The sequence below is a fragment of the Nylanderia fulva genome, unplaced genomic scaffold (assembly GCF_048542155.1).
Source record: "Nylanderia fulva isolate GAGA-0341 unplaced genomic scaffold, ASM4854215v1 Scaffold13, whole genome shotgun sequence".
Classification (NCBI taxonomy): domain Eukaryota; kingdom Metazoa; phylum Arthropoda; class Insecta; order Hymenoptera; family Formicidae; genus Nylanderia; species Nylanderia fulva.
The window spans coordinates 5,951,599-5,978,898 of NW_028189518.1; the positions used below are offsets into that span (position 1 = coordinate 5,951,599).

The 27,300-nt window shown below is 38.8% G+C and overlaps 1 protein-coding gene across 1 annotated transcript; it reads left to right on the plus strand.

Moving 5' to 3' along the window:
* The first annotated feature begins 422 nt into the window (after positions 1 to 422).
* LOC114944838 (uncharacterized) lies at positions 423 to 27,300 on the plus strand. The gene is made up of 5 exons (XM_029320893.2): positions 423 to 1,615; positions 4,967 to 5,065; positions 10,975 to 11,636; positions 11,956 to 12,232; positions 25,310 to 27,300. The coding sequence occupies exons 1-5, from the start codon at positions 1,411 to 1,413 to the stop codon at positions 25,564 to 25,566; spliced, it is 1,500 nt and encodes a 499-aa protein (XP_029176726.1). The 5' UTR covers positions 423 to 1,410; the 3' UTR covers positions 25,567 to 27,300.

A 27,300-nucleotide genomic window follows, 5' to 3' on the forward strand; every position in this document is an offset into this window, starting at 1 on the left:
CGAAGATCAGCCTCTCGCGGTCATAAAAGCGCAAGCTCCTTCTCATCTCCGGTAGCCTAAATTTCCCAAGTTCGCTCTTTGCATCCGCAGCCTCCAGCTTTACGATGGATGTTGAAGGACGAGCGGTGTACGGCACGTACGTGCACGTACGTTCAAGTGTGCGAGGGCAGCGCGCAAATATCAATCAGTGGAGTCAAGAGTGGAATCAGGGTGGCCGAGTGGTTCCACATAATGCTGCAACCGGAGGTGAGAGAGCGTAGCGTGCAACGTGTATCTCTCGTGTTCGGTGGCCGTGCAATTCGGGTGAACACGCGCGCGAATCCAGTAGCGCACACATACAAGCGTGAAAAACCCCCCCATGAGCAACCCCTCGAGTAGCGACTCCCGGTAGCGTACGGTAGCGTCGCTACCCCACTCGCTTTCACGGATCGACCGTCTTCGGCGTGTTGGTTTGTGCGTTCACCACTACGCGGATACACGAGACGATTCTGGTGTGTGTGTGTGTGTGTATTTGCGTGTGAACGAGGGAGGAACTGAGAGGGCGTGTCCAGGGGCGGAGTCCGGGACCAAAATCTTGATGTGCATCAGACATTTGTATGTGGGTGTTCTCCCTCTCCATATGGACAAGGCTGATGTGTACGTCGTTCGTGTGGCTCTCTGCGTCTCTCTTCATCTTTATATCCACCGCTCTCTCGTAGCCGTCGTCGCATGGGAGTCTCTCCACTATCAGACCCGTTAACAGCAGTCGGCGTCGAGGCACCCGCTCTAACGGCTAACGTCTCTCACAACCCCGGGCTTCAGCCGGTGCTCCGCCGTTCTCGACCTGTCCTATCCGGCCGATGGACCGCACGGAAATCAGTGTCACTGACAACCGGAAGCTGCGTCTCCAGTGCCATACGTATTCACTGTCGCGAAGTCGGTAGGAGCTGTCCTACGAGGACCCATCTAGATGTTGATGACGGCTTCGAGTGTCCTGACTGTGCCCGCGAAAGACGAGACAAACTCTTCTAGTGCTTGTGCGTTATTAGGAAATTGATGATCCTTGGAAGAATGAAGTCCGCGAACAGATAGTTTTGAGAAAGAATTGTCATTCAACGCACTTGATTGCGCGTGTTGTTGTTTAAAAGGAAAATTTTCTTCTCTGAAAAGTCACCAAAGAAACTGTTCCGATATACAATCATCGTTCTTGAAAATACACATTATTCTTCTGAAGGACTTTTAGAGACAGATCCGTCTCGACGGCCTCGAAAGAACTTTTCTGTTAATTTTTGTTGAAGAGATTAAACAACATTGTACATGTTCGTTTATTGCTGAGAAAACTGAAGAATCATCAGCGTGGTGGAGGAGAATGCGAATGTCGTGTGCAGTGACGCGAAAGTTATAAGAGAGTGAACGGACTCGAGGTCCAGGATGATGGAAGTGCAGCAGCAGCACTCGCCTGTCGGGGTGGGTCCTCTGGACTTTTCGAGACGAGGGGTTGCTGAGGCATCGGCATTTCGAGTTGTCAAGCCCAAGCAACCGGCTTCGTCGCTCGTGCACCAGCAACCGCTACCGCCGGAAACCAACAACAATGAAAATCTTCAAGAAAATCCGCAGATTCCAATCGATAGTGAAGGTAAGATTTGTTTAGTGATTGTTAAAATTATGCAATTATTCGTCACTGTAATTTTTTTAAAACCTTTAAATCAAATAGTTTTGGAAAGACAAGTCGAGTACTTTTATCTTTAATTGCACTTATTTCATCACGCAAAAATAGCACAATGTAATAAAATATATAACAACAGTTAGATGAAATATTGTAAACAAAAAAATTTTAATACATTTTTGTCAGAAATATTGAAAAAGAATTTAAAAAATCAGCTTTTAAAATTAATTATCTATTTTTCATTCAGTTATACTCGCGTACTTATATGGACGGTGCATTATGGCAATTGAAAAGCCAGAAAGAGAGAGAGAGAGAGAGAGAGAGAGTGTGTGTGTGTGTGTGTGCCATCAATTAATCTAACCGAAACCAATCAAGTTCAGAAACGCGGATATATATATACACATTCCCCGCAGAGAAAGCCTATATAGATATCCAAAATAACCAGCAAAATATAGCCGTATCGCGCTCAAGCCTTTGATATTTTCAATCGTTTTGTTGATACCCCCGAACATTCACCCTCTCTCGCGGTGCCTATCACTCGCCTGTCATCATCCTATCTATTATCTGCCTATTACTCCTGTAACGTGGCGTTTACACGTCAACATTTGAGCTTGTACCACGCACACGCGTGTAAATCGCACGCGGATTCGGTGCGGCGCACGCACGAACACAAGCGCGTGCAGGTGCGTACGTAGGGGCCGTCGTTGTGCACAACGTCTGTTCAACAGGTGAGAGGGGATGGCTGGCATTAGACGACTGCCTATACCCTAATATCCCGCTACTAATCGCGGTAACAAGGCTAAACGCAATAATATTGAGCTACAGGCGTCGAGCTAAGCGGTTTAAGCGATAATTGCCAGGTGATAGGCAGCTCGTCGAGAGGGTTGACTGCTCCTCTTCCGACGCACTTAGCACATCCGTTTATTAGGAGGATTACTTAGAAGAATCCTAAAACATCTATTTATTTCTTCACAAATTATTGCTTCCTGTAATTGTATAAAAATTGTACTTCTTACAATATCTCTAACAGAGCGATCTTAAACAGATAGAAAAGATTAATCAGTAAAAATATTACATTCATATCGTATATTTTATTTATTTCATCATGCACAAATCTCTCGTATCAGCATTCAGCTCAAAATGATTTTCTTGATTTTTAAAGATTCTCTGAATATTTTAGATCTACCAATATACGAAGGTTCTTTTCGTTGGTGATCTCTAATGGTAAAGAATCACACTTTATATATTTATGACGGGACGATATCCCGTAGAAACGCAGGGTACGCAGGATAAACGTTGCGTGAACAAACGGTCCGATATCGGTCTGATGCTTTGGCTGGCTAACAAACACGCGTTACCTGCGCATTGTGTATACACACGTATCAATGTTGTTACACTCGACCATCTTATCTCCAACGTCCGCGATATAGGAAAATATGATTTATTTCTGATAATCCTGCGAGAATGAAATAGCCTTTGCGGCATGGAACATTCTAATCTCTTCACGCTATCTCAGATTATCCCAGTCGGTCATATATTGCCCGGATTATGGATTTCTGTCTTCTTTTTTTTGCTGATTCTTAGTATAACTAATCGTCATCGATCGATTGATCTTTCCGATTATTGAAAGTTACGGAGCAAATATTATTCTATAAATATTCATTATAATTAAATACAAACACAATCATGACTCTTTATATTTTTTACATAATTAATTATATCTTATTTTTATTCTCAATTATTTAATATAGAACTGTTATCAATTATTAATATATTTTTTAATTTCACAATAATATATAAAGTTTCTCACTTTTAATACTTTTAATTATATAAAATTATAATTATAACTTATATATATATGTATATTAATTTAAAGATAGACACTTGCAATTTATATATCGTATAATCAAAGTGCAAACATTTATTAATATCAAAATAAACATTTTTGGCATTTATGTTATACTTTGCCTTATATTAATAATCATGTTTATGACTGATAAAAATTTTATTCTATATTTTACTTGTGACTTGAGATTAGATGTTTTATATCTATTCAATAATGAAATTGAGTGACGCATATGATATTGATATAAAGAAGATAGATCTGATTTAGTGCGACTGAATTAAATGATTAGATATGTTACGCTCATTATAAAGCTCGGATTTAATATTTTATCGCACTTATGTAAAAATATCAATATAGATTACAGCGATTATTCGTCGATCGAATCGTAATTTTCCTCAATTGTCGTGATTAATTCCCTATTGATATACTTGTGCATGTACATGTCCAAAGATTTCTTTGTTTTTGTGCTATTGTAATATCAAAAATTGCTAATCTTTTTTTGAAATTATTAAATAATAAATACTGTATTTTTTATTTATATTAAAGATATCAACGAATATATTATGACATAGAAATTCTAAAGATGTAATACATTAAATTATCGATTTCGATCAAAATTGACTTATCAACAATTGATTTTATTAATTACAATCAATCCAAATTCAATTAATTAATTGTCCATGAAAAAATGTCTCTTTAAGTAAACAAGTTAAATTTATTACATCGTGTAATAAGTCTTGCAATAAAATTGCGCCAATATTAATTAGATATGCCGCATAGTTCTTCGCATTCCTTGCACCAAGTAAAGGACGAGGATTTAGTTTGTTTGATTAATCATCAGGATGGCGAATTGGCGTGAAGTTAGAACTTTGATGCTCTACCACAACGATCAAAGAAACCAACCAGGATAAATGGCGGACGTTCGGGGATAGGAATGCAGGTTTCGGGAAGAAAGAGAGCGAGTAATGGCCGGGGCAAGGTTGATAAATAGAGGAGGGTTTCTCCTCCTTTCTAATAAAGACGCTCTTGTCGAGGGGTTGATCTTTCCTACGAGCTAGGAATACTAAATTTGTCAAGACTTGAGACGTTGCTGCAACGTGGTGGTTGGCAAAGTAACGATGCATAAACGATCGGGAAAAATACGCGATCGTTTCGCCGTTTGAATCACCATTTTCTCGGAGATTTCGCGTACCGTTGTCTCCCTCCCTATCTCTCTCTCTCTCTCTTTCTCTCAGATATCCAACTACAATAAATCTAGATACTAGTCAACAAATATTCGATGCTGCTTTTGTAACATTTAAATAAACTTTTTACCTTAATACAAGAAAAAGCAAGAATTTATTCTTTTAACTTTTAAAGTATATATAATAGAAATAATGTTTCATCTGTTTCTACTTTTAAAAATATAAATTAATTTTATTAATTCTTTACTTATTGTAATTATATTAATAATATCATAGCATTATTTCTTTCAGGAGGATGCAATGTTCGTTTAATGTTCCCAAGACTGTGGGCACCTTTCGGAAATGCTACGGAGATTACGAATCTGCCACCTTTACCAAAAAGTCACTCAGGTAAGTGTTCTATAACAATAATGTACACACTTTTTCAACGAATTTGTGTGTTTAATCGAATTAAATTGCGATACAGTAAACAAATCTTTTGAATTTAAGTGCATCTCTGCATTCTTAATTTTTGATACTTGATGTCAGAGAAAAGAGAAAGAATAAGAGAAAAAAAGGTGTATTTTTTCCGTGAAATTACGCACACAACGTTATATGCTAATAATAAAATTTATTTTATATCTTACGTTGAAAAAGAATGAGTTTAATTGCAATCAGCACACGAAAAAATCTCAGTTAGCTCAGCTCAATATTTTAATCGAATATATGTATTAGGTATTTTACTTTTCAAATTGTATACGCGATCAAGTTGTCGATGGATAAACTATAAAAAATTAAAACACTAGCGCATTATATAAAATATTATATTATATATTAAAAAATATTTCTACAATTAAAATATATCTATTTTCTATCTATTTTATATTATATTTAATTTGTTATTATCACAAAATATTCAATGCCTCATAAAACAAATTTATACACAATATTCCATTCTATTTGACTTCTTAAATTAATTATAAATATATAAACGATTATTTTTCATTACTTTAATTCTGCAGTCCGTTTATTGTCGTGTGTTCTGCTTAATCTCAATAATAAAATTATATAATCTCAATAAAAAACTAATTATAATATGTAAAATAGATTACTATAAAAAAAGATAAAAAGAAGCAATTAATTTTACAAGTAAAAAATAATAAATAAGTTATAAATTGTACTTTTTTAATCTCCTTCTACAGTCACTCGATTTTTTGTCTTTTTATCATTTTCTTTCTCCTTTTCTGTTCATCTTACTTTCATGACATTCACATGACACTCACTCACGAAAACATGGTTAATTATGATTGCGCGCGCAATAAAAGCAGAATATAGCAACCGCATGATACTCTTAATGTTGATTACATACGGCACAAATTTTATTACGATGAAAGAATAAATGAACGAATTAAATTATATAAAATTCTGCAGACTGCAATATCTAAACGTACATCCTTTCCCTGACTACGCGCACGGTAGATATCAATTCGATAAATCACGTCAAATATCAAAACAAATTGTGCGAAATAAATTAAAATTATAATCATCATAATTATACAGTTAATACATATATTATGTCTTTCCATTATTTGATTCTATAATTTATGTATTATTTCATTTTAATTCAAAATGACGATTGCATATTATACTTAAACAGATAAAAAATTTAACAAGATATATTCTAATTAATAATTTGATATACATATATTAAAGATTATATGCTATATATTTATTATTTCTGCATTAAAAATTATTATATACTTGCTAATTTTTTTTTTTTCATTGCTCATAATTTTTTTCGGTGGGATGACATTATGGATTGAAAGTTACTATCATTTCTATACATCTTTCATTCACCGTTGCTCATTAATCCTCTCCGAAAGGTGCAGACGCGCGGGTGTAGCGCCGACCTTTCGCCCCGATGGCTTCCTCCTCAGCCCGGATGACGGCGAGTTTTTATTTGCCGATCATTAAGAACGACTGGTCATTGTCGACACGATTGGGATAAATGGTAGCACGCGTCATACCCGCGAACGGACATGGGCCTTTCTGACTCCTACCGGCCCAATTGGAGCGGATTCGAGCCGTCGGCCTTCTTTGTACTCGTACCTACCCTAAATTAGTAACGTCTTGTCATGTTAAACACCCGTGCATAACTATCTTCCTACTTCTCCCTGCGCGCCCGCGCGTGCACGTGGTCATTCATTTGCCTCATTCATTCTGGGACATGATAAGATCGGCCGCGATACTTTTATCGTCGCATTTCCACTGCTTGGTCGCGAAGATTTGCGTCGCGCAAACATGCGGTGCTCGTTGAGCAACATTGTACTGTATTATTATTTATATCGATTATCACTGTTATCTTCACATTGTAAAAGATGCAGAACATTATCAGATCGCAAAGTTATTTGAAAACGGAAACAAACTCTGTGATTTATCATTATTGGAGTATCGCGATGATAAATTTGCAATCTCTTCAAGTCAATTCAACAATCTTGAATTGACTTGACAGATTTTTATATTTCCAAACAAATATATTTATATTATTATTCTATTTTTATTTTTTATTCAAAGTTCTAAAGTAAACGAAACAAGTAGCAAAACTTGTGAATGTATACAATAAAATAAAAAACAAGAATAAAATAAAATAAAAATAAATTAAAATGAAACACATTAAAAATTATAATAATTAAATAAAAAAATATATACTCGTGTTTATACTTAATTCAATCTTTGTGTCTAAAAAATCTTATTTTATTTTCATTTAATTTACGTTTAACAGAGTTAAAATACATACATATTTTTCATAGATACACCCTGATATCGCTTTCGTGGTATCAAGGTTTAATTTTTAATAGCTCATAACGCGCGTGGTTGGATGAAAAATCTGTTTTTGAAAACCCACATCATCCTGTCACTCGTCTCTATTGACGCCGATTCAACGGCAAAGATCACGCGTATTTCTTTCCATGAACCAGTAGCACGGAAGGGGTTTACAGTGTGTAACGGCTTTAATAGCGGCAGATCGCTACGCAGTAAACGACTGACGGACGACAGAAGATTAAAGTTGGCCGTTAACTCGATCTAATTGTCCCCCCGGCTTGGCCTTCCTTTATTAATCCACGTCCGTAACCATCTTCGGCATCGTCGTCATCCCCTTGTCACCTTGAATCGACCTACCGATTTGCCCGAAAAGATTTTTATAAATTTAATATATCCCCATCAAAAACGAATTTACTCGTAAAAATATTAATCAAGAATGTGAACAAAAATTTTATTTTTTATGTATATTTTTTATAATTATATTATGTTCTAAAAATTTGTTCTTAATATTAAACATTGGAACAATTTACAATTGCATTATACAAATGCCCTATAATTTACAATTTTTATCATATTTCTCTTGTATTTATAATAAATTATTATAATACTACAAATAATATTAGAAAATAAAATAAAATAATTTTATTTGATAATTTATGTTTCGTTTTCAAATTATTTTATTTTAGACACAAAAACTTAATCACGTAATATTTAATAAATAACAAATTGACGACAAGTTCCCACATTGACAATTCTTTATGTGATAGAAATAGCGTGAAAACTTTGTCCCATAAGCAACTTTGCGCAAACATGATGAACTACGTCGGTGCCATGACAAAAACGATTCTGCAGTCGATTCAAAAAGTTTCATTCATCGTGTTGCGCCTGCAAACGACTACGGACCACGTGAGATGCATTTCAATGCAACGTCAAATGCACGTGTGCATACACACGCCACAAACACGCAGATCTCGTCAAACACAGACTAAAGTCTTAACCCATCTGCTGGACGGTCGCAAGTCGTTTTTCTTGCCAGTTTGCACCACTACTTTTTAGCGCATTCCTGTTACATCCAGACGCAGCATTTGCGTAAGCAGTTCTTTCTATCACGCTACGAATCACATCTGTTTGGACTCTTCCTCCTTCTTTTTCCTTTATTTTTGTCTCAATTTTGCTTTTATCTTTCTTACAATGATGCGAAATGAAGTGACAAAATTATTCTCGCAATTGTAAATAAAAGTTTAATTATAAAAAACAATCGGTAAAATTAATATATTTATTAACTTTCTCTTTCTCTACTATCACAATAATAAAATTAAAAATAAAAGTTTTGCGCGATATATTTCGTATATATTTTGTCAGCAAATGTGTCTTCAGTGCACAGATTCTGTTTTAATCAAGCAGATTTGAAAAAAAAAAATTTAAGGTGTTGATTTTAAAATAGCCAATCAATTCAATCATGTTAGACTAAAACAAGATGCGCGTAATTATATAGCAATTATATGCAAATTCTAATTTTAAATGTACATTATTATAAAGTAATGTCAGATGTAACATTCGTATAATTTAATTAGCTTCTAGCGTCTTCTTTCGTGTTTTTGATCGATGTAATAAAGAACTTATCTATCTCCTCGGACAAATCCCCGCAGGCGCAAGGCGCATTTCTCATTACATTAGGCCACTCTGACTCGAGTCGTATTTTGATTCGATTGCAAAGCCACCATGAGACACGATAATAATCGACCCCAACGACGGGGCTCGCGTACAGCTTTAAATGCGATTAACCGACACCGGTGCATCATACGAGCCGGCACGTGACCGCGTGTCGCGCGTACGGATTATAAATATAATATACCGGTGGTGTGTTATAGAGAGACTGCACAATATATGAGTGATCCAACGTCGAAATTATCGCGCACCAGGAGGGGTCGTGAAATACTCCCCGAGTCTGTCCTTCCTTCTCGTAATATACGCGTGTCCGATTTCCAATCCACCCGACACCGTAAATCACGACGATCTAAGCGAATCGTGATTATTAAAAATGTCACACAAATAGTTTCTGAACATAACTCGACTTCAATCGACTTGCGTCGATTCGTGAATTTTTTAAATGATTTTATTCATCTTGCAAATTGCATTTCCGGGTAGATATCAAAATTTATTACAACTATTCAATTTACAAATGCGAACAATGATTCTTTTTTTAAGATATTTGTAATACAGATATAGATGGTTATCCCAAATGATGCAAATAATAAATGAGTTGCATATTCTCTTTCTGTATTCTGCTATATAATCATATCTTAGACTCCGAATCTAGATATCTCCCAAATTTCTCGTCACATTTATGTCAGGATACACAGATAACAGGAAACAATAAAATAAATACATTCTGCGTACTTAATCTAACAAATACATATCAAAATTGATGATTGAATCATGTTTCGTTTGAAACGGTCGACAGATAAAATGACGCGACGTACAAATCAAAGCTACGTCGGAAATCATCGATTCGATAATTAGAGAGTACAGTAAATTCCGATTGACACGCGATACCGAAATTGCGATACTTGATGCAATTTGCAACTGTCAGCTCGTACATGTGCTAATCGTAAAAAGATTAATTTAATATTTCAATAATAATAAAAGCTTCTCATTATAAATTAACCAGTTATGGGTTAGAACTATAATTATATATTATCTCTAGTGACATATTATCTAGTAGACACTCACATTAATAATTGCTAAATAGAAATGTCAAAATTTCGAGATATTCTACGACCATTACGCCACAAAAGATTAATTAAATTAAAAATGTTTTTTAAATTAAAAAAAATTTAAATTTTAACATGTGTGTGTGTGTGTGTGTATGTGCTTTTCACTGCCATTTATAACGCAAATATATTTTTATTAAAGGATTAATCACGACTTATGACACTACGTCGTCGTATGAAAAATTCCAAGAGGGCACGGGAAAGATTTGATTAAGGACACTGCTTCACGTAACGTAGCGGAAATACATTTCGCTCTCGGCACCACACTATTCGGTTCTCTCCTTGCGATGTCTCGTTAGCGCAATATGAGACCCTGTCATGACCTCTCTCGTGCCCTGCTCGTCCCTTAAACACCCTCACGCTCCGCACACTATAGGAAAAAGAGGTCCGGTACGTGACTTAAATCTTATTCCAGCCGGATCCTTCTGCCAGAAGAAACTGTACTAACTCGCGGCTTTCCTTTTTCGGATTCCCTGCATCTAGCGTCCCACATGTACCTCATACGTGACGTAGTCGCCAGTTCGTCCAGTCATTGGCCATCTTGGTCTCGTGACTAGTGTATGAACTCTGGTTTATCGATTACGGAATGTCTATATCTGTTGAAAGGTGCGAAAAATCCATGAACGCGATATGATCGCCGATTTGTTTTTGCACGATTAAACTTAATATTATTTTTCTCGCAACTCGTACAAATGAATCATATTTGAATTGAATTGATTACAGAACGATTATCGTTCGGAGTGGGTCGTCTGGTGGGTTCTCCAGCGACGAGGAGTCCCTCGCCGTCGCAATCTCCCTGTCCGGATTCACCTCCGCCCGAGCATCGGGACGCCGAGATGGACGTCGACGTCGGTGAGGAGGAGGTCGACGTGGACGTCGAGGAGGTCGGCGACGAAGACGACCACGAAGGTACCTCGAGTCCGCCGCGATCGTCATCCACTCCCTCGCCATCGCCTATCAGCGTCGCGACGTCGCCCGTCTCGCATCCGCCGAAGAAATCCGGCGACAGTTTCAGCGTGTCGGCTCTCCTGAGGCCAGATCCACCATCCGCTCACCTGCAGAACGCGTCTCCGCATCGGGAAACCGCTTCCATCGGCGCACATCCGCCACCACCCGGCTCGTCTATCCTCTATCCGCCGTTGCATCTTCAGGGCGGCCTCTTGCCGCCTCATCCTCACCATCCCCTCTCGTATCTGCATCCTCAACTGTTGCCGCATCATCTTCTGCCGCCGCACCTGCACCCGCTTCTACGTGGCGTTCATCCGGGTCACCCAGGACTGCACTCGACTCACACGGCGCACGGTCTGCACCATCCCCATCCGCTCGGCGATGTCTACAGCTGCGTCAAGTGTGACAAGATGTTCAGCACGCCGCATGGGCTCGAGGTATGTACTGTCTGTTTTTTTTTCTACCATATACTCTCAAGATTGCACCACACTTGTTTTGATTTCTTTCTGATTCGCTATCCTCGATGACGTTCGTTCGCGTATCTTCGACGACTTCATATTGTCGCGATAAGAATTATTTTTATTTCTTTTTCACATTTACTCACAATATATTTTTCCATAAAAAAATATTTTACATATATTATTTTAAATATAGGAAATTTGGTTTTTTTTTTTTTATAGAATTCTGTGATTTTTTTTATATATAACTTTTTGTATATGTTATAAAATTTTTATAAAGACATGAATTTCTGCGTAGGTACATGCGAGGCGGTCGCACAACGGTAAACGGCCATTTGCCTGCGAGTTGTGCAACAAAACCTTCGGCCACGAGATCAGTCTGACGCAGCACAGAGCCGTGCACTCGGCGGAAAAGGTGTTCGAGTGCAAGCAATGCGGTAAAGCCTTCAAGAGGTCCAGCACGCTCAGCACTCACCTTCTAATCCACTCGGACACGAGACCGTATCCCTGCCAGTTCTGCGGCAAGCGATTTCATCAGAAGAGCGACATGAAGAAGCACACCTACATACACACCGGTAAGTAAGCTACGCTTCCATGGTTTTGAAAAAGAGCGAAGGATTTAAAAAGATTTATTTCTCCCGATTAATAATATTTATTTTGTGCAACTAGAAAATATTTAGTAGACGCAAAATTAATATTACGGTTATTAAATAATATACGTATATCAAACGAGGAAATAAATATTATATATTATTTCTATTATCGAAATTAAAAATAATCATTAATAATTTTCATAAACGATTCCAACTCAAGTAAAGTATCTACTATAGATTTCTAATAAAAGTTTATCTCTATCAGTTGCACACAGATCTGATTAGAAATTAAACCTTTAAATATTACGTCGATATTCTTACACTTTGCTCTATTTAATCGAATGGAAAATGCTAAAATTACTCGGATTGAATTTGCCTGGTACGCAATTATTTCATATCTGAACGGTTCGCCAACTTTCGGACGTTATACGAAAATCGCGCTCGTGATTCCGATGGGTATCGTTATCGAAGGAACGTGAGGGATCAATTAGTCCGGCAAGTTGGTGCGATAAATAATGCAGTCAACCGTCTGGACCGAGTCCTTGCGAGAGGATCGAGTTGAATACGGCACATGTGGCCAATGCGTTTCAGGGATGTCGAGTCCCACATTGTGAGTTTCGCTCGGTAATAATCGTAATGTCTTTCGGGGTGCTTCCCTATCCCCTGTTTCTCTCCTGTATTTAGCCTTCTCGTCCTTTGCTCCCGCGATTTGGGGTGGTATCATGGCCTTCCCAATCTTGGAATGGAACATCGCTGTGACGCAACGTGGAGTCTGTGCAAGACACACGAGCGGATAATCTTGTCTCATGAAGTGAACATTTCGACTACTGATTGTCTCTAGACTATCTTGTTTCTATCTTTCCGATTGAAAAATTAAAGTAATTCGAATTTATTATTCATTGAAACATCTGATAAAATTCTTAAAGAATTACTTTTATTTGAGAATTAAATATAAATTATTATTTATAAATAATTTATTTATATAAATCTTATTACAAGAATTTTGTTAAATTGCCATTTGCAATCTGAAGAGCAACTTTATTTTTACGCCTTTCTAGTGATTTAGATTTATATTTAATATTACAGAGCCGTAATTTATTCTTAGTTGTTTATTTTTATTTATTATTAATGCGGCAGGCATAATTCTCGTCGGCAATCTTTATCTTTCGTTTTTGTATCTGTGCGATGCGTGTTTATCTTCGACGGCACGTATCAATGTCGAACGCGTCAAAGTTCTATATATGTGCGATTGAGAAGTTCGGGGCAAAAAAGTCGAGGAACTCGCGAAGCGATGGTGGCGGCAGGACACTTGACACTTCGGTGTCTCCTGATGGAGCGAAGTCTTGAAGGAGCAGGTTTCTCGAGGGTAGAGAGCGACGAAGGAGAGAGAGAGAGAGAGTAGGCGCCTGCTGGAGGGTTCTAGTTGAGGCTCTGGGTTTTGTATCGTCTCCATGGCAACCCCTCCCGATGTCTTATCAAATTATCACCTTGTCCTCCCTCGCGCCACTTCATCCTGCCGTCACTCCGAGGTCCTCCGCCCCCGATGTTCGTTCTACGGTCCCCCCAAAACAGCCAGGAGGAATGGCCGGCAACGTAGCAGGATATATACAAAGCGATGGTCACTTTCGCGGACTTTTCTAACAACCGATGGGGACCAGCCGTAGACTTCCTTGTGTTTCACGCACTTATGTCCATCTACACGCACTGTTGCGCGGAGGGTCGCCATGAAACATTTAATTTATTATTCAGGAGTATGAAAAATTTAGAAGCGCCACGAGAGCGCCGACCAATGATGTTCATCGCAATTGTCTGTTCGCGGCAATTGTGCCATAAAACGAAGACGAGTGAAAGAACCTTTCCGAATACTTCTTTTTATAGGAATTTTCAATTTTCGAGAAACAATCTCTTTTTTTTTTTTACGAGGAATGTAGAAAGTGGCTGTATGTATATCTTAAACATTTTTTTTATTTAATGAAAACGTTTTTCGATACGTAATTTGTAAATCCAAAATTAAATTTCCATCGCGTTTTTGTACGACAATTTCGATGATTATAATATTTTTGAGATGTAAATCTATTCCTTCGATTCTTTAAAAACCACATACCTCTGTATACGCTCGCTAGATCGATTGGACTGGTTTTACCCTTGGCGCGATATCCCTTTCTCTTCCTCTTTTTTTTTTTTTTTATTATGCGCACGAACAAATCTCGTTGCTCCCACGACCTCGAACGACGGCCGAGTCGGCTGCGTGCGTACGTGCGCCAAGGGTGTTCTGGGACTTTGTTGCTAATGATAATCAGGTCTTTCTCTCTCTTTCCAATCCTCCCTTCGACCGACTGCCTACGTACCCCACGTACCGAGCACAGGCCATGTGCAATAAGGGTGCGGCACCGTCGGATTCCCCGGGGAAAACGGCGTGGCGTAACGTAAAATCATTATTAGGTAGGTAGGTAGGTAGGTGGTTGCTGGTGCACACGAGGGGTGGAAAGAGAAACGGGTGGGTTCGGGCGAGCGGGGTGGTTCGAAGCGCCGCCACCGCTCACGGGGGTTGAGAATAAGAGCTCTGCAAATATTGTTCGTGCGCGAGCCGGCAACCCGGAATAGGCTACGAGGGGTCGGAGCGTTACTTCGCGTTACCTTCGCAGTTAGGCGAACGTTTTCGGGGTCGGCGATGGAACGCAACGAAAGGGGGATGGGGGCGAGGGGGGGCGCGACGAGTCAAGTGCACGATGGTTGCAAGGGGTTGACGAGCGAAGTGACAGACTGCCAAGTGGTCACGAGTCTCTTCCATGAGAAAACACAGGCAGAATGTCTTTGAGAGGGGCGGCGGAATATTTTCGAAGCTTTATGGGTTTTGATGGGTGATCAATGATTTCATGCGACATACTGCCCGTTCTGATAAATCGATAGTAGTAATTGTTCGAATGTATATTATGTTCAAATTGATAGAGCTGCTGTCAAAATTTTCATATATTTTTTCAAAACAGTTTGATATATTCGTTCTTTCTTGATAAAAATGTTAATTATATATAGATAATTGTTTGTATAAAAAATTGATTTAATTAGTCGGCAAACTATGGATTCTTTTCAACAGTACGACTGTATCTTTCTCAGTATTTTGAGTTAAAAATAAAACCGCCGATTCCCGGATTTGTCTCGACGCCGACATTATGTGATTATAGAGGAACACATTATCGATCAAAATCATCGTCCTTCTGTCATCAGAATGATCAACTTGCAGTGTGTACGCGACCTTATCTACACACGCGTGATCGAGCCCTTTATGTTTTCATAATAAACACAACCTGTCCGCGTTGTTGGTGCAAAGTAAAGTCGATGGATCGAAGCAAAGAGAGGGATGAGTGCATTCTGTGTACTTTTCGATCTTTTCATCGAATGTTTCTATTTCGGTTGAATGTTCAGTGACGTTTGAGACGTCTGTCGCGAATGGGCAATTTTTTTCACATCATAGGTTGGTGAAATCATAGTTCTCATGGTTTTTTCTCATCGCGATGCAATTATTTATATGTTATAGTATTTATTTAGACATTGAGAATTTTATGCAAAAAATTTAAAATAATCTGAAAAATTATTTTGCAGTATAAAAATACGATAGAACATAAATGTTTTTCATAAAATTGGAACAGATAATAAACAAATTGTATAATTAAGCGTTTATATATTTTATATAAATATAATGTAGAAAAATATAATATTTGTCATATACATCGAACAATATCCATATACACGTTAACGCGAAGAAAATTAAAGCTTTACGAGAATCCGTAATATGATATCCATTAAAACACTCGCAATAACTGGAACGATTAATTGGAATCGTCGAGGTCATCCATTACTTTATGCTATGACGTTGGTTACGCGTAAATATAATTGCAACAAAGCTCTGGCATTTGTCATTTATAAACTGGACTACTAGTTATCATGGTCAATGATCTCGAATTTTCTTCTTCTTATTATCTCATGTCATTGTGTTAAATTTTCTGCGTGATTATTTATGCAAGATTCGATGACTTTGGAATAAAAGCATATAAACTTGGCAACAAACATTATGTCATTTTATTATTATTATAAACTCTGATTCTTTCCGAGGAAGAGAAATTGTCTCGATATACAATTACGTACAATTTTGCTAAATGTCTACGTGATTATTTATGCAAGACTCTCAATGCCTCGGGCAGAAAAACACTCGGCAAATATTGCTAATGCATTAATATAGCCGCGTAATTTTCAATAAATACGCACGCGTATCGCGTTCGTAATGCGATTAATAATTACCCCAGGCACGCCGTCGTCGCCCCTCTCGAATTATGAATTCAGCCGCGACGTGTACGCGGATACCTGGTCGAACGCGTTTCCCTCGGGGTCGCCTCGAGGGTGCGGTTATCGTATACTCGCGGAGATACAACCTGTACCGTCACCTTTGCGGCCGCGTTCATATAGTGTCTACTCCATTCTCGGCTACGACATATCCTTCTCTCTCTCTATCTGTCTCTCCTTTCCAGACTGGGGCTATTAGAGGTTTCCGGCTGACTTGGCGCCCCAAGCATCGGGGCGCCGCAACATCCCTCTAAGCTGTTTAAACTTCGCGACATGGTCGGAGGGCCGTCTGCCTCCGCCTCTCAGCCCCTTTGTGCGAGGGACCAGCCTCCCTCTCTCTCTCTCTCTCTCTGCCTCGTCTTTACGGCTCGTTAGCGACGACGTCCCCGCATATCGAACCGCACGCGGTAAAAAGCGTATTTACACGGCACGTAGGATTGGCACGTCGATCGCGCGATTGTATCGTTGTTTGCGATTCTTAAAGGATGTCTTCCGGATTGGGGCGCGGGTTAATTGGATGCTATTATTTAGGGTAGTTTCGAGCCTCTTATCGTTAGGCGTGGTCACTTTTCTTGATTCGAAGGGACAGAGCACACACATATTTTAAATTAAAACGCTAGGAAAATTTATAGAGCACTCAATCAAGATCCGTAAAGATAAAGGATAATTAATTTAAATTGAAAACAGAATAGCTGGTACTTTAATATATTCTCTCTAATAAAATTGAACATACGTATATAATTTGTATCTTACTCGTGCCTTTCGATTAAAAATCTATACGCGTTAATATCGTCTATCTATTGAATTAAAATGATAAGAATATCTTTTCGATCGGTGTATCTCCAACAGGAATTCGCGGCGATTTTAGCGGCGAACGAAGGCCTCGTCATCGGGGAGCGATAAAAGCGCGTCCCTTAGACAAGGCGTCGACGTCGATGTCTACGTCGGCGGAGTGATACTGTATTTAATGTCGTGCTCGACGAGAGAGAAACGAGCGCGGCGCGCAAGCAACCGATACCGTATTAAACATGCAAATTCGCCGGTATAACGTTCCACGGGACCGAGGCGTCGTCATCCGTATATATAGCGTACTCGTCGAGTGGCGCGATGTTCATAGTGGAACGGCATGATTAAATTTCCAGGGATATCGACATGCCGGGAGCACGTCAACCTATTCCCTCCCTCTCTCTCTCCTCGTCCTCCTGCCACTCGTTCGTTCGCCACTTCCCACTCCACACAACCCCTTTTACCACCCGATACATATATCTCACCGTCACCCGTCCTCCCCTGCCTCCCCCGCGTCCCTAAATCCCACGGAACCATCACCACCCCCTTTTTCTCTCCTCGGCCTATCCGCGTAACCACCCACTCGAACAACCAGCCCGAGCGCGGGTGGTTGAAATTAACTGCACCCGGAGCGCGCAGCAGCATCGGCGCGTCCGTCGACTCTCTATCTCTCTCTTTCACCCCGACTCGTCACTGACACTTGAGGCCGCGCGTATACCAGCCAGGATGAGTTTGATATGCCGTGCATCGGTGGAGAGGAAAGGGAATGAACGCACGATGTTCACCGGCGATCAGGGGCTCGGTCGTTAGTTATTGTTATTTATTGTGAGAGCTGTTGTGTGTTGCGAGAGCTGGTTGCGGCAGCGGACGCATTGCCGATGTAATCAATTTGTTTCAACGTTATCCCGAATATATCGGCTTGCCGTCATATTTTAGAGTTATGAGTTCAAGTAACGTTTGCGGTTACAAGAATAATGATCGAATGAAACTGTCAGACGAATTAACATTTAAGCAGATTTAAGGAGAAAAAAGATGTTAGAAATGGTTTAAACTTTTAGCTCTTGTAATTGAATCTGAAATATTGTTGCACCAATTATTATTAGTATACTTCCTCTCACATTGCTATCGCTTTGCGGCAGTTGAAACGATTGCTTTCGCATCAATGGGTCATTTATTAATAAACTATGTCGAGACGGAGAGGAGGAAACGAGAGATAAAGACGAAGGAGAACACAATTGGCAATTAAGTCACGCGCACATGAGCGATGTAGTAAGACGAGTCTTAGCGCGGATGGCATAGATCGGATTTGTCACGATTCCTAATGTTGATCGACGCTCTAATAATTTAATAGCCATACATCCGCCATGATCGTCCGGGAGAGGATTATTATCGCGGATCCCTGCGGTATACCGAAAGCACTAAGGAGCTAACGGACTTAGTCCTAGTATCGTGTTTCCTTTTCCTTCCCTTCATTCTTGTTGCCCGACTGTCCCCCCTGCCGAAATTATTGTTACGAGACGCCACTCGCCGTCGTCGATTTATCATTAAATTATGCAACGGCAGAATCAGACGATAGAATTATAGTCACACGATATTAATTTATTATTTTTAATTATTACGAGATTTCATAGATAATCTCTGATTGATGTTAAATATTAATAATCGTATAAAAAAATGCATCGTGTGTGTGTGTGAATTATATATTTAATACAAATAAAAAATACAGCTCTAAACTTAATCAGATAAATCTAAATTTTAAAAAATTCACTCGCTTGAAATTAAGAAATGTGAAATCAGATCAATTCAATCAATTCAAAGATATAAATATCCTTGCAAAAATAGACAGACCTATCTATTTGATACACGTGCAATATTTATGATTTCACGAATGCGCAAACGGATAGCTTGCGGATAGTCACTTTATCAATGCAGCATCCGCGGATGCAACTAACGCGTTCACTGGATATATTGTCCACAGTAAGTATTGCCTTAGGCAAAAGCACCGTTGAGGAAATTTGTGAATTGGAAAATGGATCACAATATGAATTTATAAACTGTAATTGTAAAATGAAAATCTTTGAATTGTGATATTCTCTGCTTTTTTTATTTTTTTCAATAATTAATTTGTAAAAACTAAATTTGATATATTGCTCCACAGAGAAATTTATTTACAAATCGGTGCACACATTGAGATTGCGTGTAATCGACATCTTTTTGCGATTGATCGTTTCACCTACCTTTGCACTGAGGGATTCCCGTGTTTCCCCGGGATGGGGCGTAAAATCATGGCTGACGTGGGCGTAAACTGGTAAACACAAACGTGACTCAGTACGAAATTGGAGACCAGTATAACGACCGCTTGTAAATCGGTATACCTGTATATAGAGAACAAGATTGTATTGGTGTACGCGTTTTTTATTTTGTATTTTGTTGCGACAACAAAATATTTGCGGCGCATTGGGAATTGATCGAAAATACATTTTTTTTCCAGCTTCATTTTTCGCTAAATATCTTCATTAACAAATTGATATTTGCCTGTAACGTTCCTTTTAATAGATCTAAATATAATAATAAATTAATCAAACAATAGCTTAATTTTCTCAGTCTCGTTATAGAAACATTATTATGTTCTTGTTACAGTTTGTTTCGTAGAATCTTGAAATAATTAAATGTTATATTTTAATTTTTTTAAAATTTCTATCAATAGAAATTATGTTATCAAATTTTTTCCTACAGATTCTATACAGATTGCTTTTTATTCGAGATTCGCATTTCTTAGAGAATCTTTATTCTAGATGATTTATATTGTTTTTCCGAGATGAAGAGAAATATGAAAAAACCGGACAATATACCTTTTATAATAATATCAGAAATATATAATAATTTCCGTCGATTCTCCAATCATGTCCCTCTAATATTTTTTGCTGCTTCATCGTTGAGACGTACAACACCATACTACAGAAGCAGCAGTCTGATTGATATCCTCGGGTAATCCTTGTACGAGCTTTGAAGATACGAAAGAAAATCCATGCTGTCCTCGATATGAAATATGAGATGTGGCGCGCTCTTCTTCGATTCCATCCTCTCCCTTTCGTCTCTTGCGAGGATTTCAGTTAGAGGGTAGAGACGCCCCAAGAGGTTCGGAACGTGGTCGATGAAGACGAGAGGAAATCAATGCCTCGGCCAGCGTCCGGTTCACCTTCTTCATACCACAATCCTTCTTCTGACGCTCTTTTTCTAGCTGTTTCCTTCTAGATTTCAGTCTTCGTCTTTTCCGTGCACTTTTTATCGCTCAAACCATTCCGGGCTTTCCACTCTCAAAATTTCGAGACAAGTTTGTAATTCATATTTTATCTATTTTTATTGATTCCAATATTCTATAACATCTCAAAGAAATATATACATCTTGATAGTTTGCCTAAAAAAATTTAATAACATATTGTTGAACCTATAATTAATAAATAGTTAATTTTTATGATTTTCTTTTTATTATTAAGCTCTTTTCTTTATTAAAAACTGACTACGCTTAAGAAATATATTTTGTACGACTTTCTTGAAGAAACTGAAACGTATAGCTAAAGCGTTAATTCGTAATTCCCGGTTAGCTGTCTAAATGTCAGCGTGTAGACATTAATAGGTAATTAAATCAATGAGCATTAAAGTATTTGAGAGACTTAATACACACACACACACACACACATAAATCCAGATTGCTGGATCAAAACGCTTTTCAGCAGAGTCGTCGTAATGGCAGCTCGGCACGTAGCTCTGTCGAGCGAGTCGATCAAAATGCCGTCTCGGTTTCCCGTTCTCAGAAGTAAGTTCGCTCGTAAGAGGGATGTGCGAAGGGATGGTCGTACTTGCGGCACTCGCGAGGGACGAGCGTGCGAGCGCGACGGGGCGGTGGAATTAGCGGAGACGAAGCACCCTCGCTCGCGTAAGATTTCCGGGAGTTTAATATAGTTTTAGGGGCGTCGGCCGACAGCCCCGAGGGGTGTAATGGCGTCTTAAACCTCAGGGGCTCTCAGCCACGAATCTCTTCGCTCTCGCAGCCGGCCCGACCTCGGCTCGCCAATCCTCGTCCGCTGTTAAAAATTCGCGAGCGTCGAATCTCAACTGCCGGCGCCGGTTAAATCTTTGATCCCACCCACTACTCGAAGGCCGCGCGTGTGAGACGGAGAATGCATCCCGCGTGCATTTAGATCGGTGCGCCTCTCGCATAAGGGATAAGGACGGATAAGGTGCGCTCCGACGGTGCTTGATTTTTATGAGCGCGTAAATTCCACGAGAAACGCTCAGTTTTTTTTTTTCACCGGCATGCTTCTCTCTTCTGAAAAAATCTATTCTCTATTCTCTATTCTCCGGCGAATTTGCTCCCCATAATTCATGATTCATGATTTCGCGATTATATTGATCGCATATTGAAAATTGACGTGTTACCGAAATGCAAAGTTGTCAAATGTAATAAGCATTTCAAACAATGAATATATAATTTGAATAATTATATATGAAAAAATTAAAAATAATAGTAATATAAATCTGATTGTCAAGTTAAATTTTAGTTCTTCAACGTTTTGTATTTTGAACATCAACTTTTTACCTGTTGAATTTGTATTTAATTTATTAATTACGAAAGGATTTTTAAGTGTGTGCGAAAGTTTTCTTATATAATTACTTATTTACATTATGCAAATTTGTGTACATAAATACAATATTTTTTATCAAGTGAGTAAAACCAAGAAATTTTAAGACTCAGAAGCTCCAACATTGCACACACATAATCAATTATAAAATTTTATAAATGATAAAAATTTTTATAGCACACATATCCAAAGAATTAAAATCCATTTTGACATTCCTTTCGCAAGCATATATGATCACGTTCTGCTTGCACCAAGCATTTTCTTTATTTTTCTCTTTCCTTATTTCTTCTTTCGGAAATTCTTTCGTTCACGCTCAGTTGGAATTTCAGACTCATATTTGAAATATTATTGATCATCGATCATCCTTCCGGTCACGTTCCTGAAACTGCATTGCCTTGTTTATTCCCTTGCAAGAAAATATTGGCATCCATAAATTTCGTAAACAAGTAAAATAAATATCTCTGCACAAGATAAAATTTTCACTCAAGAAGGATTAACAAGTAAAATAATATCTCCCTGTACGAGATAAAATTTTCGCTCGAGAAAGACTTAACTATATTAAATTGATCGATCAAATAAAATCAATAATAATATTTTGTTTAATCTTGTTAAATATGCAGATAATATATATTATCTCGGTAACGCGTTGCTACCAACGAATTTATTAACGCGGTTATTTTGAGACAGACAATTCCACCGAAGAAATAAACCCGACGGATCCAACAGAGTTCTGACGGCTCTTGATTTTTACGAGCGCGTAAATTTCCGGTGTGGCTCCTTTTCTTTCCGCCTTGTCTTTCTCTTCTTTACTTCGTTTTCCGAGAAACGAGAATCCCAGTAGACCCGGCGTCCCATTTCTACACATTATCCCCTTCTTCTTTTCCTTCTTCTCTCCCATCCCCTTAATCCTTCGTTTTCTCAAGAAAATGATATTTTAAAGTGCCACCCTCCCTCTCTCGCGAATAAATGTGGGGAACCTAATATCCTCCCGACCGCTAGAAAATGCAGCAATTTGCGCTAGCTACATCAACAATATAAACTAGTGGCATTATTTTTGCAAATAGAAGTTATATTAAAATTTCAAAAAATTAACAGCAATGATATCTTATACGAGTATAAAGACTGTTTTTTTTTTGTTTTTTTTTCATTTTAAAAATTAATGGAAATTGTTTTTATTATAGATCTCTGTGTGTCTATGGTAGGAAGTAAAATTTTGTTTGATTAAATATTTGATCCAATTAGATACGCGAGAAATAAATTTTCCCAGGATCTATTTACGAATCGGTCAAGTGTGAAACGTTTGTGCCGAGAGAGCGAGCGAGGACTTTGGATTTTCGGATGGTAGAAACGATATTCCGTAACCATGGCAAAGTCGTTGCGATATAGACGCGAAACGGGCAACCTCGGTGCGAGCGCTCGGACGGTTCTTGATTTTACGAGCTCATAAATTTCAAACGGCGCTCTTTCACCCCCGTCCTGGCTTCCACCGGCGCTTAACTCCGCGAAAATTCTATCCGTTTCGTTCTCACCCCCTGGGTTCGCGGAGAACTCTGTGGAATTTCATCGAGCGGCGGACTCGTCGGATTCCTACAATACCCCTCTTCTCCCTCCAATGAAGGCGCGTCTTTAACTCCGAATCCGCGCGTGAATCTTGATCCAAAGGGTAGCGCAACTATGCGGCCGATGTTCGCATAAAATGACTGCGATAAACCGTTGCGCGCAAACTTGATAAATTAGATAGAAAAACGAATGTTTCTATTGATTTAGAATAAAAGAGGTTCGTTAGCTATTCGTATATTATTTATATAATCCACATATATTCTACTCAATTAATTGTTTTATTTATTTACGACTCTCTGGAAAGAAAGATTTTACTGGAAATTGTTTCTTATTTTGAAAAATCAATTCGAATCGAAAGATCTTAATGAAATAACAAAGAAAATGAAATGCAAATATTACAATTATTATCAAATGCATCCTTTGCGTCGATTCGGCTATTTCGGTATTTCGGAAAAGATATAGCACATTTCCGTGGATCAGCACGTCCGATCTCGGAAAATCCCTGGAAAAGAACAGCCGATATTTTTTCCCAGATAGGAAATCAAGATCGCGGACCGGGTATATAATCGCGAGGGCGATCGACGGCCTCGTCGTATCGGCGGGGCGAGATTGAAGGCTCGGCTAACGAGTTGTTTATGGATCCACCCTCTGCGCCCGTACATACGTGTGTATACCGGTTGCTCGTATCGGTCAGACGTATATACGGGGGAGTCCATTAACGGGCCCTCCGTTACCTGCCGGCGGCGTAGTTCGCATCGTCGTCGTGCCACCACTCGCGGCAGCCTCTTTGTCTCTCCCTCTCGTTCTAACCACCCTCAGTCAGCAGCAGCCGGGTTATCCCGCCAGTAGTCATGGTAACACGGGGGTTGGAGCCGCCCCTGGCCACCAATCAGAGCTCGCGGCCAGGATGAGAGAAACGAGCGGCGCGACCCTTCCTAACCGGGGCTTCTCCTCTCGCCCCTGAGAGACAACGAACCCCTTTCCACTATTCGCTCTTCTCTCCGTCTGTCTCTCGCTCGCTGCCTTTTCTCGCCGCCGGGGTGGCTGAGATTCTCGCTTGGGAGGAAATCTTAACCGGGCGTGCCCCGCATCGCTGATGCCACCTACACCCGTCTTGTGAGATGGCTAGCCTTCCACCCTCTCTCCTTTTGCCCGAGGAGAGTCTTGACCGAACGGAATAAAGCTGGCAGCACCGAGAGAATCGGTACTTCGAGATTAACGTGAATGCTCGTGCTGGAATGTAGCAGGCGACGTAAAAGAGGAACTGAATGATGTTACTGGAGTTTTCCGATTTTTCTCTTAAGCTCGTAGCGTTCAATGATGAAGTAGCTTTGTAGTCCAGATAGCGTAACACCTTATGTCAACAGCGATCAATTTTCAAAAGAGAAGCTCCGTTGCGAAAACTGTCCGAAACGTTGCAAAAAATTCTTGTACTTGGAATTCTTCGATATCTTTATATGTTTCCGATATTATATATCGTACGAGCTTCCGACACAATTATTGTCTCTATGTATTATTTAAAAATTAATTAGTAAAAAGCAAAGAGCTTTATTCACTTTTTCTCCCAACTGCTGCTAACCGAAAGTTAATAACTACAGCGTAATTTTATCATCAGCTTTTTAAATAAAACGATTTTATAATTCAAAGTAGTGAAAAAGATACTTGGAATTTTAAACAACTTGTTGTATTGAAATTTTCTCTAAACAGGTTTTTCACCTTCTTTTTGTTGCAGGGGAAAAACCTCATAAATGTCAAGTGTGTGGCAAGGCATTCTCGCAGAGCAGCAACCTGATCACGCACTCGAGAAAACACACGGGTTTCAAGCCGTTTGCCTGCGAGCTATGCGGCCGAGCTTTTCAACGAAAGGTCGACCTGAGGAGGCACCGCGAGACCCAGCACGCTGACCTCAACGCGTCACATCGACCGCCGATTGGTTCGATCCCCGGACAGAATTCCCTACCCAGTGGCAATCCACCGATGATGCAGTGAAGCCGCGACGAGGCAGCGATTGATAATAAGCTGCCGGTCCGGCGCGAAACGGCTTCCGCGAATCAGGCGGTCTGACCGGATTGAGGCTGTAACTACTGCGGAAACGCGAGCGATCAATTAATCTCATGGATAGAATCATGAGTGAAACGATTGCGGAGTGTGATGGATTGAACGATGTCAACTTTTTGCATCTCAAATTACTTTTTATATTTTTTTCCAGCAATGAAAAACATATCTAAATAATATATCTAAATTAATCTACATTTTTTTTTTTACACGATTCTTATTTATAATATTAAAAAAACTTGCAATATATACTTTATTATTAAAATGCAGTAATCGAAAATTAAAATTATATTAGTTACTTTGGAAATAATTAGAAAGCAAAACGTTAATATCATTCAACCACGAATAATATTGAGGATGCAAAATTTCATGTATTGTAAATTCAGATTGACGGACGCGAAAATAATCGGAACAGTGCAATTAGAAAGTAGAAATTTTCGAAATAATGAAAATTGGCTAAAGGTGGGGAACTCTAATATTTTTTTTTTTTAATCAAGAAATCTCTTTATTGATCTTTTGATCCGAAAAGATCGCATAAGTTGATATTTATTCGATTATTTGTTTTTATAGAAACCGGTTAAGCGAATATGTCGAAATTGTTCCAAGGATTTTTGGTTTGTAGAATACACTAATAAGGATGGAAAGAGTGTATACTGATAATTTGTTGTGACTAAACATTCCATGAAAAAGCATTGCATTTATTTCGTTCCTAAACGATCAAACGCGCCATAAAAATTAATTTGTTCAGCGACTCTTTTATTCGGACAAGAGAGCTTTCCGCTATAATGAGAAACGATAATTTATTAATTACAAAGATGCATATGCGCGCATAAAAAATAGGCGAACGGATGATCGACTGTTTTTGTTATACAAATGATGGTTAGCACTTTCTACTTTAATCGACGTTTATCTACTGCTAATCGATTACCTGTTACTATAACTTCTCTTATTACGTAGATATTCTCACGACACACGCGGTGCAACTTTCAAGTTAGTCGGGCATTTTGCAAAAATGTACGTCACTTTAACAATACCCAGTATTGTATATCGTATAATACGAGAATAATGAAAAAGCAAATCAAAACGAAAGAAAAATCTACTCAAATAATATATTATTTTCGATATCAAGAAAATTGATAATATTTAAGCGTTGCATTTTTTGCAAAGTATAAAAATATTGTCCGAGTAGCGTGATTGTCGAATGGCGCGTAAGGTGTCAGAGTACGACGAGAATCGTACTGTATTTTGCATATCTCCCGCACCTGTCGTTGGAAAAAGGGGCGTAAAAAAATACAACCCCTAAAGTTGCAACTGTGACCAAAAATTGTAAATAACACGTAGACAGTATCACGGCTAGTTTAAGCGTATAAATATATACATACAAATATGGATATAAATATAAATGAATCGAAGCTATAAATATTATAAATAGACATGGGCACACAATACACAAACACACACACACACACATACACATGTGTGCTGCTGACAGAGTCGTTCCGACTAATGGCGGCTCACACTTGTCGTGGCCTCCATCAAAAAGTTATTATATTCTTCCCTTTTTCTCGCTATCGAAGTTTTTATTGTTGTACCATTAATATCATTATGTAATTATTGTAATTAGAGACTCGCTATTAATATTATTGTCATTATTATTATTAACAATAA